This window comes from Lethenteron reissneri, chromosome 47 (assembly GCF_015708825.2).
Source record: "Lethenteron reissneri isolate LAM-NWPU_2019-01 chromosome 47, ASM1570882v1, whole genome shotgun sequence".
NCBI lineage: Eukaryota > Metazoa > Chordata > Hyperoartia > Petromyzontiformes > Petromyzontidae > Lethenteron > Lethenteron reissneri.
This window is the reverse complement of record NC_083825.1, coordinates 11,281,468-11,298,170: the sequence shown is the minus strand read 5'-3', so window position 1 is coordinate 11,298,170 and position 16,703 is coordinate 11,281,468. Positions and strand designations below refer to the sequence as shown.

The 16,703-nt window shown below is 49.6% G+C and overlaps 1 protein-coding gene across 8 annotated transcripts in view; it reads left to right on the top strand.

Moving 5' to 3' along the window:
* The window catches only part of LOC133354537 (protein FAM13A-like), a 65,165-nt gene that overhangs the window by 23,451 nt on the left and 25,011 nt on the right, over positions 1–16,703 (top strand). For 7 of the 8 annotated variants that reach the window (XM_061571437.1, XM_061571438.1, XM_061571440.1 and 4 more), the window contains 7 exons: positions 4,997–5,246; positions 8,117–8,392; positions 9,826–10,009; positions 10,651–10,780; positions 13,222–13,356; positions 14,743–15,143; positions 15,556–15,597. In XM_061571437.1, coding sequence (XP_061427421.1) covers positions 4,997–5,246; positions 8,117–8,392; positions 9,826–10,009; positions 10,651–10,780; positions 13,222–13,356; positions 14,743–15,143; positions 15,556–15,597 — 1,418 coding nt within the window. The remainder of the gene's footprint in view (positions 1–4,996; positions 5,247–8,116; positions 8,393–9,825; positions 10,010–10,650; positions 10,781–13,221; positions 13,357–14,742; positions 15,144–15,555; positions 15,598–16,703) is intronic. The other variant, XM_061571439.1, reaches the window with a different exon arrangement.

The following is a 16,703-nucleotide window of genomic DNA, read 5'->3' as shown; positions in this document are numbered from 1 at the left end:
TTGCATGTCTCTCTCTCTGTGCTCGTGTAGATTTTTCTCCGGGTCCCCTGTTTTTCCCTCTACATTTAGAATCGACATGGGTTTAAAGTATTTGGCTGCTATGAATTCCCACGTGATAAATCACTTTGTTGACCTATCATTTATGGCCAGGTTGCTTCTGAATAGGAGCTATATAGCTCAGTGGGCCTTGCCTGGTAAAATAAATAAAAAAAATTGTGTTAGGTGTTAGCAGTATCATGCGTTTGCTGGACTATATTTTGTTTCGTACGTTTGGAATTCCCATAATGTTCATTGTCTTCCTCATGGAAATTGTTGATTCAATGCAGTTTATGCCCAAAGGCCATGTCTCACAGCTATTAAAAAAAAAAAAACTCTCTCGTGACCTCGTCAAACATCTGTACACTCGTTAATTAATTCCGTTAATCGTTGCAGGCATTTCTTTAACTTCCGAACTATGCACTACAGTCACTGGCTCTTTACATCCACTCGAATAAGTAGCCGCTCATTCCTGCGTGAGAACAGTGATAGTGAACCCTCGGGCGCGTCATTAGAACACTCCACTTGTATTCTAGCGGACAACCTTTTGCCCTCAAAAGCAAAAACTTTCTGACCCTTGGGCTGAAACGTCAGCTGCTTGTTTACACGTGTGAGAGATTTATAAATACGCCCTTATCCAAAATGGAAGAACAGATAAATCTGTCGTCCACCAAAAAAAATTCCGCACTGTCCACAAAAAGAATTGACTCGAGGTAAGCAACCGAATAAGCACAGAGGTGCGATGCTCGTAGTGTGATGCTACTGGGCTCGGAGAGCGTCACGGCTCGTGACGTCGCGTTGCTAGGTGTGCGCACACCGATCCCGCGTGCGCCTCCTCCAAGTTCCCGGTGCCATTCGCCGTGCGTGACTCTTACGGCTTCTGGATGGGAGATGGCATTGTCCATGATACAACGCGAGCAGCTGTAGCGTACACCGTGTATAGTACACCTGTTTAGTATACCGTGGGCCGCACACAACGGGGCGGTTAGTTGAGGGCCTGCTGAAAAATGAATTAAAACCTTGGACAGAAAAATTAGAAATCTCACTCACGGGGGCTCTAAATGTAATGGCGTACGTGGCGAGGCCGTGTTGTCATCAGTTGCGTCTCCACGCTGCGTAGAAACGTCGCACGTGCCCGGAGGTCCCACTTTAGCACCGCACAGTACAATCGCGACTGCAACATTGCGTTGTGCATTATACGATTGGCATGGCATATTGCTTGATTTCAGTAGTGTTCTTTTTACAAGTTTGATCTTGTTTTGTTTTATAATGTAAATAATTATAATATAAATTTTTTATAATAGTAAAACAATATAAATAACAAATTGCAACTTCCAAATGGGCTGATTTTGATCTTCATGGAAACAATGGCGTTTTCTTAAGAAAACACCGCCGCACATTACGCCGTTTTTGGTGCTGTTTCTCTACTCCAGTCCTAATGACGTCCCTGCTCCCGTTAACGTGGCTCACGTACGTTTCAAAACACCGCCGCTCAGTACCCCTCCCTGAGTGGATTTTCATTTTTTTACATTAATCAGGCGTAGACAACAGCAGATGTCACGACCCCGTTACGCGCAGCTTTGCGAAATCGAACCCGTTGGTTGAGGGCGCCATGGGGTGGTGTGTGCGGAAGTGGAGAGGTGGAGTTCAGTTCAAGATCAGCCAAGAGTGCGAAAGCCCTGAAGACTATAGCACACACGGTAGAACGGAGCAGAATGGGGTTGTGCGTAGCCAACCGTGTTCATCGGAGGTGTGCAGGAAGGACAACAAACGAAACCCTAAATTCTGTTCTAAAGAAATCAGTTTTCAAGCTCGATTTAAAATGCATAGCTCCAGTGGCTTCCTAATATCGGGAGGAAGAGAATTCCAGACGCCACAGAAGCGCATCTGCAAGCATGCGATGCAGTGACTGTCTTTGTTCGATGGCTAGCCAAAAGCCTCTTCGAGGATGATCGGAGTTCGCGAGATGGTGTACGCTCCTTGACGAGATCGGCAAGGTATTGTGGTTCATTTGGTGATCTTGTCTCAAGACGCAGTGCAGAAACAATGGGCATATATATTTTTTAGAGGGAGGCGGTCGGTTATGAGGCAGAGGGAACACGGAAGTTTATGACTTGAACAGGCGCAAGGTGTCAACAGCATCTATGACTGGGGGAAGGGTGTTCACACCAGACTATGGGGGCAGCAGAGGAGAAAAGGGTGACTTCCCACTGAGCGATGGTTGACTGGGTGCTTTAGTAGAGAAAGCCTCAGTTTCTGGAGTGGAGTGTGCATGGAGGGACTCGTGATGTGAGAAAAGGTAGGAGAGTGTATGTATGTTGAACTTCTTTCGCACCGTATGTAGCCAACCGTGCTAATCAGATATATCGATGGAAATAGAATGAGATAGGAGGGGAGGGGTAGAGTGTGTTGGTGGGCATAGTGAGATGAGAAGGGGGGAGTGGAGTGAGATGAGACTGGAGTGAGATGAGACTGGAGTGAGATGGTGGGGAGTGGTAGTGTGATGGTTAGCGACCAGAGTTTGATTTCCGCTCATGGCCAACACCAGTGACGATTATCTGAATCGGTCCTGGGCCTCCCCTAGGTCGACTCGGCCTGGTGCAATGTGTAAACATCACCACAAGGGATACAAAGACGGCCGGTGTGGTACTGGCCATCGCATTGTGTGCTGTGCCGGCCTACATAGATACTTACCCCAGCAGTATGTTAAGGCTATATGGGGAATGTTTGTTATTTTGCCGTTGAGATGAAAGGGGAGAGGTTTTTACAGGTTTTTACAGTTCAAGTTCATGGATGTTGACAATGTGAATCACTTTGAGACCTGTTAATTGCTAATGCCAGCCTTGCATTCTTGAATTTATCATCTTGCCTGCAGCTGGTTACCCAGGAGAGCTGTAAGCTGAACCTTGAACCCCAAGGCAAGCCCCCCCCCCCACCGACTTGACCACTCAGCCATCTCTGCTCTGAGTAAACAGATTCTGCAATCTATGACTCACTGCTGCACTTGTGTGGTGCTGTCTGCCTTGTCCTGCTTGTTCAAACAGACCTCCTGGTGGGTGACGGAGCACCGTCTGCCTCCAGCATCTGTACCTGCAAATATTGCGTTTAGGCACAATTAGTAACTAATTATTTATGACGCATACTAAACCAGGAAAACCCGACTGAGGCTCTATACTTTTTTTTTTGCACGCGGCTGTTTCCCAATTTGCGAGTTATTCTTTCAAACGTTACCTAATTTGGACAGCAACGCTGACACGCAATGGCCTACTCTCCTTCAAATTACGAGAAGGCATCTTTAACGTAAATCATGAGTTAAGCAGATGGCGCGTAGTCGTATTTTACTATTGATATCCTCGCAGTATATATTTGCACCAAGTGCCACTTCTCCCGTATATATTTGCGTGCATCATCACTCAACTCAAAACCAGAACGTAATTACACAGCAATGATCACAATTTCGTAGATGCCAAACATGGCACCAACAATTCAGCTCACAAGCCTTCTAAACAACATCACCACACAGCAAGGCATCAATACAGCAACTTATTAAAAAACTTAAATTTGTTGGCCCTAAGCCCCGTCTCAGTTTGTAAGACTCAGGATATGTGAAGGATTAGTAGGGCTGGATATAGGCCCGACTCAGTTTGGGAGACACATGAACTGTGAATGGGTGAGTAGACAGGATAGGCACCATCGCAGTGTGTGAGATGCAGGGGCTGTGAAGGATGAGTAGACAGGATGGGGATGTTTCTTGATGCATCCCAAAAACGAACAGGAGGTCCAGTGGCCTTCCCAATGGTAATGTAGAGCTATAGATAGGTAAATAACCTTGACTTTCAAGTGGGTGATAGGCAATTGAGAACAGGGGTCCCTCACAAACAGGAGGGCTGGCCTATCAAGTGTATTCCTGTCGCGTTCATGCTGCGGCCACACATGCATGGCTACGGCCACAACACCATCCCTTCACTGTTGTGCCATTCCAGCCTTCCTTCATAGGTGCTCGCGAACAGCGAACAGCACTTGTGACAATAAGACATGGGTTATTAACGGATGCTACCTTTCCTGTGCGTGGATGCGTCTTTATCTGTGTATTTGTGGGCATGTGGGGAATGGTAGTGTAGCGGTTAGCGCGCTGTGCTATAACCCGGCAGCCCGAGTTCAATTCCCGCTCACGGCCCGAGGTTGATTCAGCCTCAAATGAGTACCTGGTGCAGTGTGTAAACATCACTAGACAAAGGCGGCTGGGTGTGGTTCTGGCCACCCACCCCCTTGTGTGCCTTTGTCGGCCTTCAGGGGTACTCGCTAAGAGCACTTGACCCAACAGTTTGTTCAGGCTATACGGGGGATCTTTGTATTTACATGTAGGGAACGGTAGCGAAGGGGTTTGCGAGCTGCGCTACGAACCTTGCGACCTCACTTTGTTTTTCGGCCACAGTTAACATCAATCACGAATCATATGCTGGCCACAGCACCCTGTCGTAAGCCTTTATGATTTTAATTGGTACTCTCTAACAACACTTGCCTCCACAGTCTGTTAAAGGCTACATGGGGAAATATTTGTTTCTGTGGGTGTGTGGGGAGCAGTGTCACCATTGTTAGCACACTGTACTGTGTAAGGCTACATGGGGGATGTGTGCTTTTCTGTGAACTAAAATGCAGAAAATTGGCACTGGGGAGCACAGGTGGTGCATCTACCAGTCATCCGAAGTCAACCCATAGCACCTGGGTCTGTCCCGTGACTTCCTACCAGCGAGCCTTCGATATGTCACATGGCCTCAAAGTGCACCTAGCTTGGCACCAACTTCGTGATGACATTCACCACCAATTAGTGGCGAATGGCTACGAGGGGAACCGTTGTCTTTCCATGAGTGTTTGGGGATCAGCGGCGCAGTGGTTAGCGCACACCTCTGTAAGGCCTACACCGGGGGGATCTGCGTGCGTCCGTGTCCGTGTGTTTCAGCAGGGCAAGTCCGGGGGACGGGTCCATGAGGAAGTGAAGCACATGTTCTCTCCACCGTCGCTGCCGCCGCCGGCATTTGGGTATGGCCACGGCGGCCTCCTGGAGCCCGGCGCCACGGCCCCGGAGCCCGGTGCGGCTGCGGGGGGGCGCACGTTCGGCGTGGAGCTGGCGACGCTGCTGGTTGGCGTGCCACCCGGCCGCACCGTGCCACTCGTGGTGGAGACCATGGTGCAGTTCCTGGAGGAGCACGGTAATTGGACCGCTCGCCCGGTCACTGGTCCTGCACCCCACTCGCTCGATGACCAGTGCTGCCTACCGCTTGCCACCCACAGTGGTTCTGAGTTGTCTCCTTGTCGTCCCATGGGCTGTGAAATGATATAGAGGGACCACAGTTGGCAAGAAGCAGTAGTAAACTGGCACGTTTGTTCAAATGACAACTTTATTGATCATCTGTGTCGGCTGGAGGAGGGTGCAATTACATACATTTTACTTACGTGATCCGACCCAAAAATGTATTATGGATCATCGTTGAGTTTCCTTGTTTTGTGTCCCATGTGCTGCTCTTTGGGTTTAATGAGAGGCCCGATGTGAATAAATGAAGGCGGGCACCCCGGGCCTCTTCCTGTGCGGCTCCTAGGCCGTGGATTTCACTTCCACGAGATATATACGCAGTCTGCGCCGAGCCTCTCGGCCTCCTATTCAAGTCTCATTTTAAGGCTCGTCTGTTCTCATAGTCTCTTCACTTGCTTCATACGTTTTAACTGTGGGGTGTTTGTTGTGCTTCGTGGAGTGTATTATCACTAGGCGTGCTCCGATTAGGTTTTTACTGGGTTTATTTATCTTCATACATTTTGTTTGTGTTTTGAGCTCTGTACTGTGCCTTGTGACCGCAACTGGGTGACAGGTGCCTTTGAAGTGTAAATTATAATTTTAATTCTTATTGACTGTCAGGAGCTCCATGATAATAGCACTCAATGGCCGTTTAATACGTCACCATCGTGCCGTATCGTCATTTCGTTGACCCGGGTCTCTCTTGTTCTCTAGAGTTCTGAACGTGGCATGCCTTCAAGGCACTTCAAAGTCTCTCGTCTCATTGGCAAAGCTTCATAACTTGTATTAGCCAGCACCGAGACGCAGCTTGGGGATGTCTTCTACACAATAGGAGCCTTTTTTTAAGACAACTGCAAGGTTGGGGGGATACTTGACGTTTTGATGAGAGTGTAAATATAGGTTCCTAACACAGTGCTGGGAGCAACTGCAGGGGACTCGAAATTGGCCACTCTACAGCCTTCGTGGGATTGCCAGCGCATGATCGCACACCTCTCTCTGCCTGGCCGCACATTACCCGGATGCGGAACAGCCCGTGGCGTGACGGGGTAAATTGGAGTTGTCCGATTTTAGGAAATAAAAGAAACTGAATTGTTTAAGACTGGTAGACAGGAATACTTCTTAGCAATTCTGGCAAATCGCCTGATTAAGCTGGTTATAATCACCAGTCAAACATTGTACTCAAAATTGTAAATGTTGTGGGTTTACTCTTCAACACACAGGTGTGCTGAAGTAGGAACTAATTAGCACGTTTTGTTTACGTAACAAACCTTACTAATTGGCTGTGTCGAGTGGTGGTGCGTTAACGACACATTTATATTTTCACGATCTAAACCAAATCAACCTTTATTATGAAAAGCGAAAATAACCTCACCAGCTCGACTGCTAATTTGTGGAAAATTACCTGGGCCTGAACCAGGAAATTCCAATCACCTGTCGACAAAAGGTTGGCATCCGTCAAACCGCGCTTCCGCTGCGAGGCAACCCATGTTTCCACGGATTTGAAAACTGCACGAGGCTGGTTGTTCGCAGAGCCGTGATTTGCTTCTCCAGTAAACATTTCTGGACATTTTTATTAAAAGTTTATCGCGAGGAAAATCAGTGCCATTTAGTACATGTTGTTGCACGAACCGAAAACAGCCAGGCACTTTCCCTTGCGATGTGTCAATTGAACATTGTTTTGCAAACCATTTTTTATAATGAAAATGGAAGAACGTGAACCAGCCAAGGAGGGCACTGTCAATTCTTTGGAAAATTCCACTCACCGCGGAGGCTCTGCACTCTTTGAGGCCTAACGTCCTCACGTTTATGTAACGTCGCCCGCCACGCGCTTTAATAAGCGCTTCGTTTGTGACTCCAGCGCAGTTTTGTTTTCATTGCAGCCCCTGTATTCAGTGGCTGGTTGGACCGTAATATAAGCCATCTATTGATGGCTACCACTGCACTATTGACTACGACTGCTGCTCCTGCTGATACAAATGTCGAGCATCGGAACTGTTGCTATTTCTTGGCATAGCAGTAGCATAGGATGCGGAGCACGCGGAGCCGTGAACCCGGCAACCCCGAGTTTTATTTTTGGTCATGGATAACACGAGTGGCGAGTGATATTTGAGATGTTCTGGCTCCCCGCCACTTGACCAACCCACATTAACCAGGTATGGTCAAACAACTCTCTTGACCAACGTGGCAATGGAATTATTCTCTCCAGCTGTGGGTTGACTAGGATCTGTGAATTATAATGGTGACACTGTCCACTTGCTTGGGCGCCACGGTGGCAAGATGTTTACTACCCCCCGCCTGGTATGCAGGAGATTGTGGTGTCGATCCCAACCCGGACACCTGTACATTTGGAGATTGCATGTTTTCCCTCTGGTCGTGTGGTTTTTTTCTCCGGGTCCTCTGATTTTTCCCTCCACATTTAGGAACATTTTCAAAACATTTGCTGCTATAAATTTCCACATAATAAGCCACTTGGTTGAGCTATCATTTGTATACAGGTCGCTTTTAAAAAAGAGCTATATAGCTCAGTGGGCCTTACCTGATGAAATAAAAATAGTATAAAATTTCACTTGTAAATACGTTTTATATGAACATTACTAAAGTCATGCTGCTGATGACGCTGCTGCTGCTAGTGGTGATGATGCTGCTACGGTTGAAGCTACTGCCGCTGATGATATGACTGCTGATATTTTTGCTGCCGCTGCTACTGATGCTACCGCTGCTGCAGATAATCTTGCCGATGCTGCTGCTGCCGCCGGTGCTAATGACACTGCTGTGTCGCTGTCCGCACAGGCCTGGAGTCGGAAGGCCTCTTCCGGGTGAGTGGCAGCGTGCGTGCAGTGGAGCGGCTCAGGCAGGCCTGGGAGGCGGAGGTGATGAGCGACCGGGATGGCGGTGTCACCGGCGCCGACGGCGACGAAGGCGGTGATGCGGTGGAGGTGCCCGAGGCGTGGCGGGGCCAGGCAGACGTGTCGTCCGTAGCCGGGCTGCTCAAGCTGTTCCTCAGGGAGCTGCCTGATGGCGTTGTGCCGGCCAGCCTGCTTCCCAGCTTCCTACAGGCATACCGAGGTGGGTGTGTGTGTGCGCGTGAGCTGATACGTGGGGTGGGGAACGGTGGTGCAGTGGTTAGCGCGCTGTGCTAGAAATCGGGCGATCCGAGTTTGATTCCTGCTCGTGACTAAAATCGGTGACAAATTTATGAACTGGTCCTGAGCCTCCCATAAGAAGACTCAGCCTCAAATGAGTACCTGATGCACTGTGTAAACATCGGCACTCGGGAGACAAAGGCGGCCAGGCATGGTGTAAACCAAGCACCTCCTTCGTGTGCCGTGTTGGCTTTCATAGGTGCTCGCTAACAGCACTTGCACCAACAGCCTGTTAATGGCTGTACAGGGGATTTTTCATATTTATTGTACACGATGAGACCACATCCATCCCCGCAGTAACACTCTGCTTATTCTCGCTTTGTTGTCATATTCTTCCAAATTTATCCCGATTGTTGCTATCAGCATCGCATTGCGAGACTAAGAATTAATTTGCAGCTCCCGCAGAGCAGTGCGACCCTTCGTGTTAGTGGGTGGCCCATAGAAGCGGATATTTCAGAGCTACCAGACAGTAGAAGGTGGCACTTTCCCACCCGCTCTGCTCTATAAGAGTAATGTTTGTTGCATGACAGTCCAACTGATATTTTTAATTCTCGGAGCTGGTAAAAAACCAGTTTAACGTGTAACGGGTTTTTTTGTGTGTGGTCATTGGTGGTCGGACTGAGACCGTCAACTCCGCTTCTCATGGAGACTCCGGTTTAATCCTGTGCAACCGCCTGCATTTCAACCCAGGGTCACGGCAGTTCCGGTTTAGCGCTGTGATCTCTCTGAGCCACGGGGTCACCTCAATGTGCTGCTTTCTTAAGTTCTCTGCCCAAGGGTCAGGTCCATGTCTCCAGCACCCTTCTGTAATGCGAGCAAGGATTGAGGAGGGGCGGAGTCTGGATCACGTGAGGAGAGGGAGGAGTTAGGGTCACGTGGGGGAGAGGATTTAGGGGGAGAACCGGAAGGGGTTCGGGGAGTTGCGACGGAGTGAAACGGGAGGAGGCCACGCTGGGCAGTACGGGGAGGGTGGCACGATCGCCACGCATCGGGAGACGTCGGCACCGTCAGCCATCGGTGTCAGGACGCAGAGGGCTAGCGGGCTGTGGAAGGCTAGCTGCAGAGCGGAGCAGTAGTGAAGCTGCAGAGCGGAGCAGCAGTGGGGCTGCAGGGCGGAGCAGCAGTGAGGCTGCAGAACGGAGCAGCAGAGTGGCTGTGGAGTGATCGTCGGAGGAGACGCGGGCCTGAGCGAGGACGCCGTGTGAGTGAGATTCTACGAACCCAAATAAAGGACAACGGAGATCGACACTGAGAAAGAGTCCTTTATTACACTTCTTCCGTGCCATCGTATCCCATCGCATTTGAACGCACAGCGCCCTCCCTCTCTCACCGCTGCGTGCCACTTGCGCCCTGCAGACAGCGCCGGGGATGAAATGCGGCTCGCTGAGTCGCTGCGGCTGCTGCTGGCTCAGCTGCCGGGCGAGAACCATGCGCTGCTGTTCTACCTGTGCTCCTTCCTGGTGCGCGTGGCCCAGCACCAGGAGGTCAACCTCATGTCGCCGCAAAACCTTGGCACCGTTTTCGGCCCCAACTTTTTCCGGTGAGCGCCGTTCTTTTTTTTCCCGCAGTGTATATGCGCGCTCGAGTGTCGTTGTGCACGGTCGGTGGAGTGCGTCAGTCTGTGTGTGTGCACGGGGAGCAGTCGTGTAGCGGTTAGCGTGCTGCGCTACGAACATGGTGACCCGAGTTCGATTTCCGTTCACGGCTAACACCAGTGACGATTATCTGAACTGGTCCTGGGCCTCTGCTAGGTCAGCTTAGCCTCAAATGAGTACCTGATGCAGTGTGGAAACATCGCCACTGGGGATACAAAGGTGGCCGGGCGTGGTCCTGGCCACCCACCCCCTCGTGTGTTGTGCCAATCTTCAGAGGTGCTACTCGCTAACAGCATTTGCCCTAACAGTCTGTTCAGGCTATACGGGGGATCTTTGTCTTTGTGTGGAAAGCTGGTTGCGTGGAGCCGGCCAAACCATACCCTCGTGTGCCATACCAGCCTTCATAGGTGCTGCTGCTCGGTAACAACACCTGCCCCAACAGATTGTGTAGGCTGCACAGAGGCTTTTTGACTTTGTTTTTCAATTAATTTGGTTTTCCATTTTTTTAGTGCTCTCCCTTCCCCTCGCCCATGACCGCTCTTTCTCTCTCTGTCTCCCTGTGTCTCTGTGTCTGTGTACTTCACAGTGTCTCTCCTGGAATCGAGGGCATTGCGGAGCAGCAGGTGGTGAACCGAGTCACGGCGAGGTTCATCATCGACTTCCTCTCCATCTTCCAGGAAGACAGTCCTCGGCACGCACACGTCATCCTCGTGCAGGTCAGAGTGTGTGTGAGTTAAAGATGCTGTGGGGAGTGGTAGTGCAGCGGTTGGCGTGCTGCGCAATGAACTTGGCGACCCGAATTTTATTCCCACTCACGGACAACACCAGTGACGATTATCTCAACCGGTCATGGGCCTCCCCTAGGTCGACTCGGCCTCAAATGAGTACCTGGTGTGTGTGTAAACATCGCGACGGGGGTGACAAAGTCAGCCCGGCGTATTTTTAACCATCCACCCCCTCGTGTGCCATGCTGGCCTTCATAGGTGCTCGCAAACAGCGCTTGCCCAAACAGTCTGTTAAGGCTTTACATCAGTATTAGGTGGGCCAGGCATGCCACTGGCACACCACCACCACACGTGCACATGCCATCCTTAATAGGCGCACACTAAGAGTCCCTGACCATCATTTTAAGCAATCCTACTAGAGGCTTGTCTGTACATGTTTTTGTTGTCGATTAAAACGAGTATTTCATAACTCGGTGGCTCGCGCTATCGTTCATCAATTTGTATTACGATCATCATGGGACCTCCTTTGCCAGTACCAAAATATGATAATAGGTTTTCCCCTTTTTATTCGCAACAAAACTGGTGTTACGATGTTAAAACACCAAACTTTAACCTTTTACAAGGAATCATGTCTGCATTAACCATAATGCTTGTGGTCAGAATGCAAACAAAAAACATACTCTAATAATATATGCATTGCCCTTGAAACTGATTGGTCCACACCAGAGACAGCTTTCTTTTGAGCCTCGTCTCAAACGGTGTTAGACAAGAGGACGCCAAAAGGCGTACAGCTGTACGCCTTAATGCAGACATTATTCCTTGTAAAAGGTATCAGTTTGGTGTTTTAACATCTTAACACCTATTTTGTTGCCAGAAAAAAGGGGACAAACCTATTATTGTGTCACGATCATTCAGTATTTCATGTTGCCATTCATCTTTGGCTTCATCTGGCAGTGGTTATGCACATGGCCTCTATTCCAGCACTTTGAAGGCGAGGGTTGGTGGATAACACAAATGTTGTGAAACTCCCTGCAGGCATCGAGGTGCCATCATACCCTGGCTCGCCAAGAGAAAGCAGTCCAGCAATAACGTAGACTTCACGGTTTCCGTCTGTATGGGGATAGAGTGTTTCCCCCTCGCACACACAGGTTTTCTCAGGGTTGTCTGGTTTCCTCCCACATGTAACACTCATTAATTGGCTGATAACATCTTAATATATAGAGGACCGTAGAGCTTAGGCAAATGTTAACGCCGGCTCATTGCGTGGCTGCTGACTTCCCGCTCGTCTGTGGTTCTTCCTCGTGCCTCCGAGTTGTTCTCTCGCTATGCGAGAGCAAGCGAATACTGTGTAACGCGTTACAAGTTGAAATTATAAACATACCACATTATTAATGTGTTAATCACACACACGTGGATGTTTGTACAGTTTGGCTCGCATGGCAAAATGCCGTCCCACTTGGCGCTGAGTGCCGTGCTCTTGTTTCGCTCTCCTGTTCTGAGCGGTAACCCTTAGATTAAATCAACAGTAAAAAATACTCTCTTGGGTTATTTAGTTGTCAGCAAGATGGTTAAGATAATGTACAAACACATATTTATTTTTTTACTCCGGCTCATGTAAAAAAAGTTATGGGATTTCCATATTCACATGACGGGGGTGAGATTATGTATTTGATCACGAATGTTGGCCTCCCACATAGTGGTTCTCATTTACGGACCTCTACAACCAGGATTTGAACACGCAACCTTCCCATTGTGAGCTGTGCCCTTCTACCACTGTCATCTGGCCAGAAAAAATTATTCATTTAAACAGCTCCTGTGGCCTCTCAGGATCAAACATTCTATTTTGTTTCATCATGAGACCTCCTTTGCCAGTTCCAAAATATAAGAATAGGTTTTTCCCCTTTTTTCTGGCAGCAAAACTGAAACCTTTTACGAGGAATTGGCATTAACCACTATACTTGTGGTCAGAATGCAAAAAAAATCATACTCTGATAATATATGCATTGTCCTTGAAACTGAAAGTACGCCTGTTGGCGTCCTCTGGTCGAACACCGTTTGAGACTAGGCTCAAAAGAAAGATGTCTCTGGTGTAGACCAATCAGTTTCAAGGACAATGCATATGTTATCAGAGTATGATTTGTTTTGCATTCTGACCACAAGTATTGTGGTTAATGCAGTAACATGATTCCTCGTAACAAGGTTTCAGTTTTGTTGACAGAAAAAAAAGGGAAAAACCTATTTTTGTATTCCACTCTGTTGCTGTGAGGTGTGTTTGTTCGTATGGCGGTCACCGACACGCTCCGGGTAAGGTAGCGATGGAGTTCATCGGAAGTACCAAAAATCTAGTTTTTGTATTCAGAGACGATTCTGTATTGGACATCTGCTCCGCACCATGCGTAACAGCGGGCGCGTTTGTCCTGCTGCCATCGCAGGAGCTGCAGGAGGCGGCCGCTTCAACCAGCGCCGAGGAAGCAGCAAACGACGGAACGCAGAACCCGCCGCCGGCCGGCCGGCTAAATGGAGAAGCGAGCTATGCCACAGTGGCGGCCGCCACTCGCAAGAAGAAGGTGCGTCCTTGGGGGGGGGCACGTGGGACTCGTGGCGAAGGGACGGCGTGTGGTGGTGGCGGTGGCGGTCAGAGCCAACCCCCCCCGCTTTTCCTTCTTGCGTAAGAGGCTTAGGGCGTGAGCTGCCGCTCCCTCCTCCTGCGCTGACGGTCACTCGGGGCGATGCGCCTCGAGTATGGCACGAGCCTCGTTATCTGGTCCTCGTTAGCTAAGCCGCGCGGGGGATGCGGGTGTCACTGTACTAAAACTACTATTGCCATTTTTATTTCACCAGGTGAGCTCTTTTTCAGAAGTGACCTGGCAACAAATAATAGCTCAATAGCTCAATGAAGTGGCTTATCGCATGGAAACTTATAGCAGCCAAATCTCTTGAAATGCAAGTTGATTCTAAATGTGGAGGGAAAAACCAGAGGACCCGGAGAAAAGTCTATGCGTCCACGGGGAGAACAAGCAAACTGCATATATATAGAGGCGTTAGGGTCAGGATCGAACCCACGACCTCCTGTATATCAGGGAAAGTAGTTATCATCTCACCACCGTACGCGCGTGACCGCTCACGAATGCACACGAGATTTCTGAAACTCCCAGAAGCCTCTGCACTGCGTGGTGGCCAGGATGTGTTAACACGGCACATGGGTTATTTAATGCATTTTTGTGGAACTTGGAGTGTAATCCTCCCCTGTGTGTGGTGTGGGTTTTTCTCTGTGTACTCCGGTCTACTCCAACATGAGGCCAAACACCTTTGAATGAAATTGGCCAAACATCCCCATGCAGGATCCTTCTGAAAATCATCGTGAGAATCAGCCTACAGAAATAAATAAGTAACATTATTATTGTATAAGGCATATACTTTTCACTGTGTCCTTGAGAGTTTTAGTCTTTGAGAAGGAAAGTCTTAACATTCATCTCGCAACGTAATTTGACTTTTATTGTGAATTCAAATGTGCACAAAACACACCAATAGTTTCTTTTCAGAGCTCCCAGAGTGGGGAGAGCTTCACGTCTCAAAATAACTCTCAAAGATGTTGCCATTCAACTACAACGCCTCCTAAATATGACCTTCCTTACCCAACATTGAATGGCAATGCAGCATCCTGCATGTGGGCATTACTTTGCCAGCTTGGCACCGTCAAACTGTCTGCCCCGGAGAATCCGATATCATCTCACTTGCCTGCCTGGATTAGAATCGAGGATCTAAGCCGCACTAGCCAGGGGCTCCAGTGCAGCATTAAGAGCTCACCGAGCCGCCCCCCCACCCCCCCTCCCGTGCAAGCGTTGCACGGATTATGCCCGTGCAGTTTTTACTCTCCCCGCATTTCACCGCCGTTGGTCTCCCCATCGCGTGTGTCCGTGTGTCCACGCGCACGCACACATGTGTGCGCGCAGAGGAACCGCGCGATCCGCGTAGCGGAGGAGGCCTCCTCGTCGAGCTCCGAGGCACGGCCCGAGAGTCCGGACGGAGCTCCGTGTCCCAGCTCCGCTCGCCGGGACCCCCCCATGTCCCCGCCGCCAGCGTCGTCATCGTCACCGCCGCCGCTATCGTCGCCGCGCGCCTGCCCCACGGACCGCCGCTGGCCCCCGCCACCTGCGTTCGAGCCCCACGGTCATCATGACTCGGAGGGCGCGGCACCGGAGGAGGAGGAGGAGGCGGTGAGGCACGGCGCAACAGAGCCACACTGCGCCCGAACCGTCGGGAAGGAGAGCGGGCGTGGCATGGCGCCATCACGCACGGCGGCGAATGGAGAGGACATGGATTCATCGCACAGCGACACGGAGCCCTTCAGCAGGTGGGCGCACTGTAGAGCGGCGGTCGGTGCGCTCGCGTCATCGTCTCGCCTCGCGGTGGCAGCCAGAGAGAGAGAGTGCCGCGTTCGCGCTGCAGTTTTGCATCACAGAGTAAATATTTTACAACGTCATTGCCAATTCGGTGAACACATTTCATAAAAATTTACCGTATGTTGTCTCCATAGCACTGGCACCACTGAGTTTCATTTGGAAAGTCAGTTGTTAAAATAGTCAAAACGTTAGTTTAACATTTCATATGTAATAGTATTGTTCATACACACGTGACCGACACTTCGGTTGAGGTACAAACCAACTCTGTCCCGATCCCTGGCACCCAGAAACTCATTATAACTCTTTATCAATTCATAATTCCACTATAACGTACGTTGACGTACTCTGACGTGCGTGTTGCAGCTTGCAAGAGGATGACCGACCGGACTCCCCGTGCTTCTGCAGGTGAGAGTTTGGCATGACCCCCACACGCGTGCCGCTGCTCACCACTACAAAAGTGCAAAGTCGTAATCTGTAGTACAGTCTGTTTTCCTATAACACGCTAGTTGCGTTCCTGAAGAACACCGTGTTAGGATAAAATCGCATTATAATAAATTATCTACAATATAGGGTAAAGCACAGTCCACGATAACACGCGAGATGCATACTCAGGCTGAACAAAGACTGAGGAGCGTGGGTAGCATCTAAAAGCATCCAGCAGCATCCCGCCTTGTGTAATGCTACGCCGAGGCAGCCGTATGACTGCTTATTCCTACTCGCGCAACGTAGTTCCGTCACTCAATCGCGTTATATCCAATTCACATCCGTATTATAAAAGTGTTCCCTTAACACATTCATCGCGTTCGATTCAATTCGCGTTATGAAAACACGCGTTATAGGAGAACAGACTGTAGTACTATTATTGTTGTTACTGCGATTAGGATTATTCGTGGAGATGTTCTTCACCAGCTGGTGCCACACTGGACATCGCCATGCAGAATGGATATCACGTTACCGATCCAGAGTGTTTGTGCCAGGAAATTTAAACCCCTGCCCCTACTGGACCCTATCGGGGATGTCACAAACAAGGAAAGGGAACTTGTTCGCATTTTTGTTTAGACGCGTGGGGAACATTGGAGTACTGGTTAGCACGCTGCGCTACCAATCCAGCGGTCCGAGTCCGATTCCCAGCCACAGCATATACTGGAACCGGGTCGTGCGCTGCCTCCCATCGGCATTTGGGAGACAAAGGGGGCCTGGCGTGGTGCTTACCAACACCAATCTCTTGTGTCTCTTACCAGACTTTACAGTTGTTGCTAACAACACTGCCCCCAACGATTCGACTGTTTGGGGGATCTTTTCTTTGTGTGTTTAGGTCAAACCAAATGAATAAATACATTGCGGATGTAATTAACTCGAAAGCAATGCTGCCATGATATTCCGGCCTACTTCATCATCCGGTTAAGGTCACACTTGTGTTTTTAATTGGGGAAAACAAGTGCGGGAAGTGTGTCAACGTAATGACGTGGTCCTGGCTGTTTCACCTTATTAAAAGTGACCTTTACGTACAT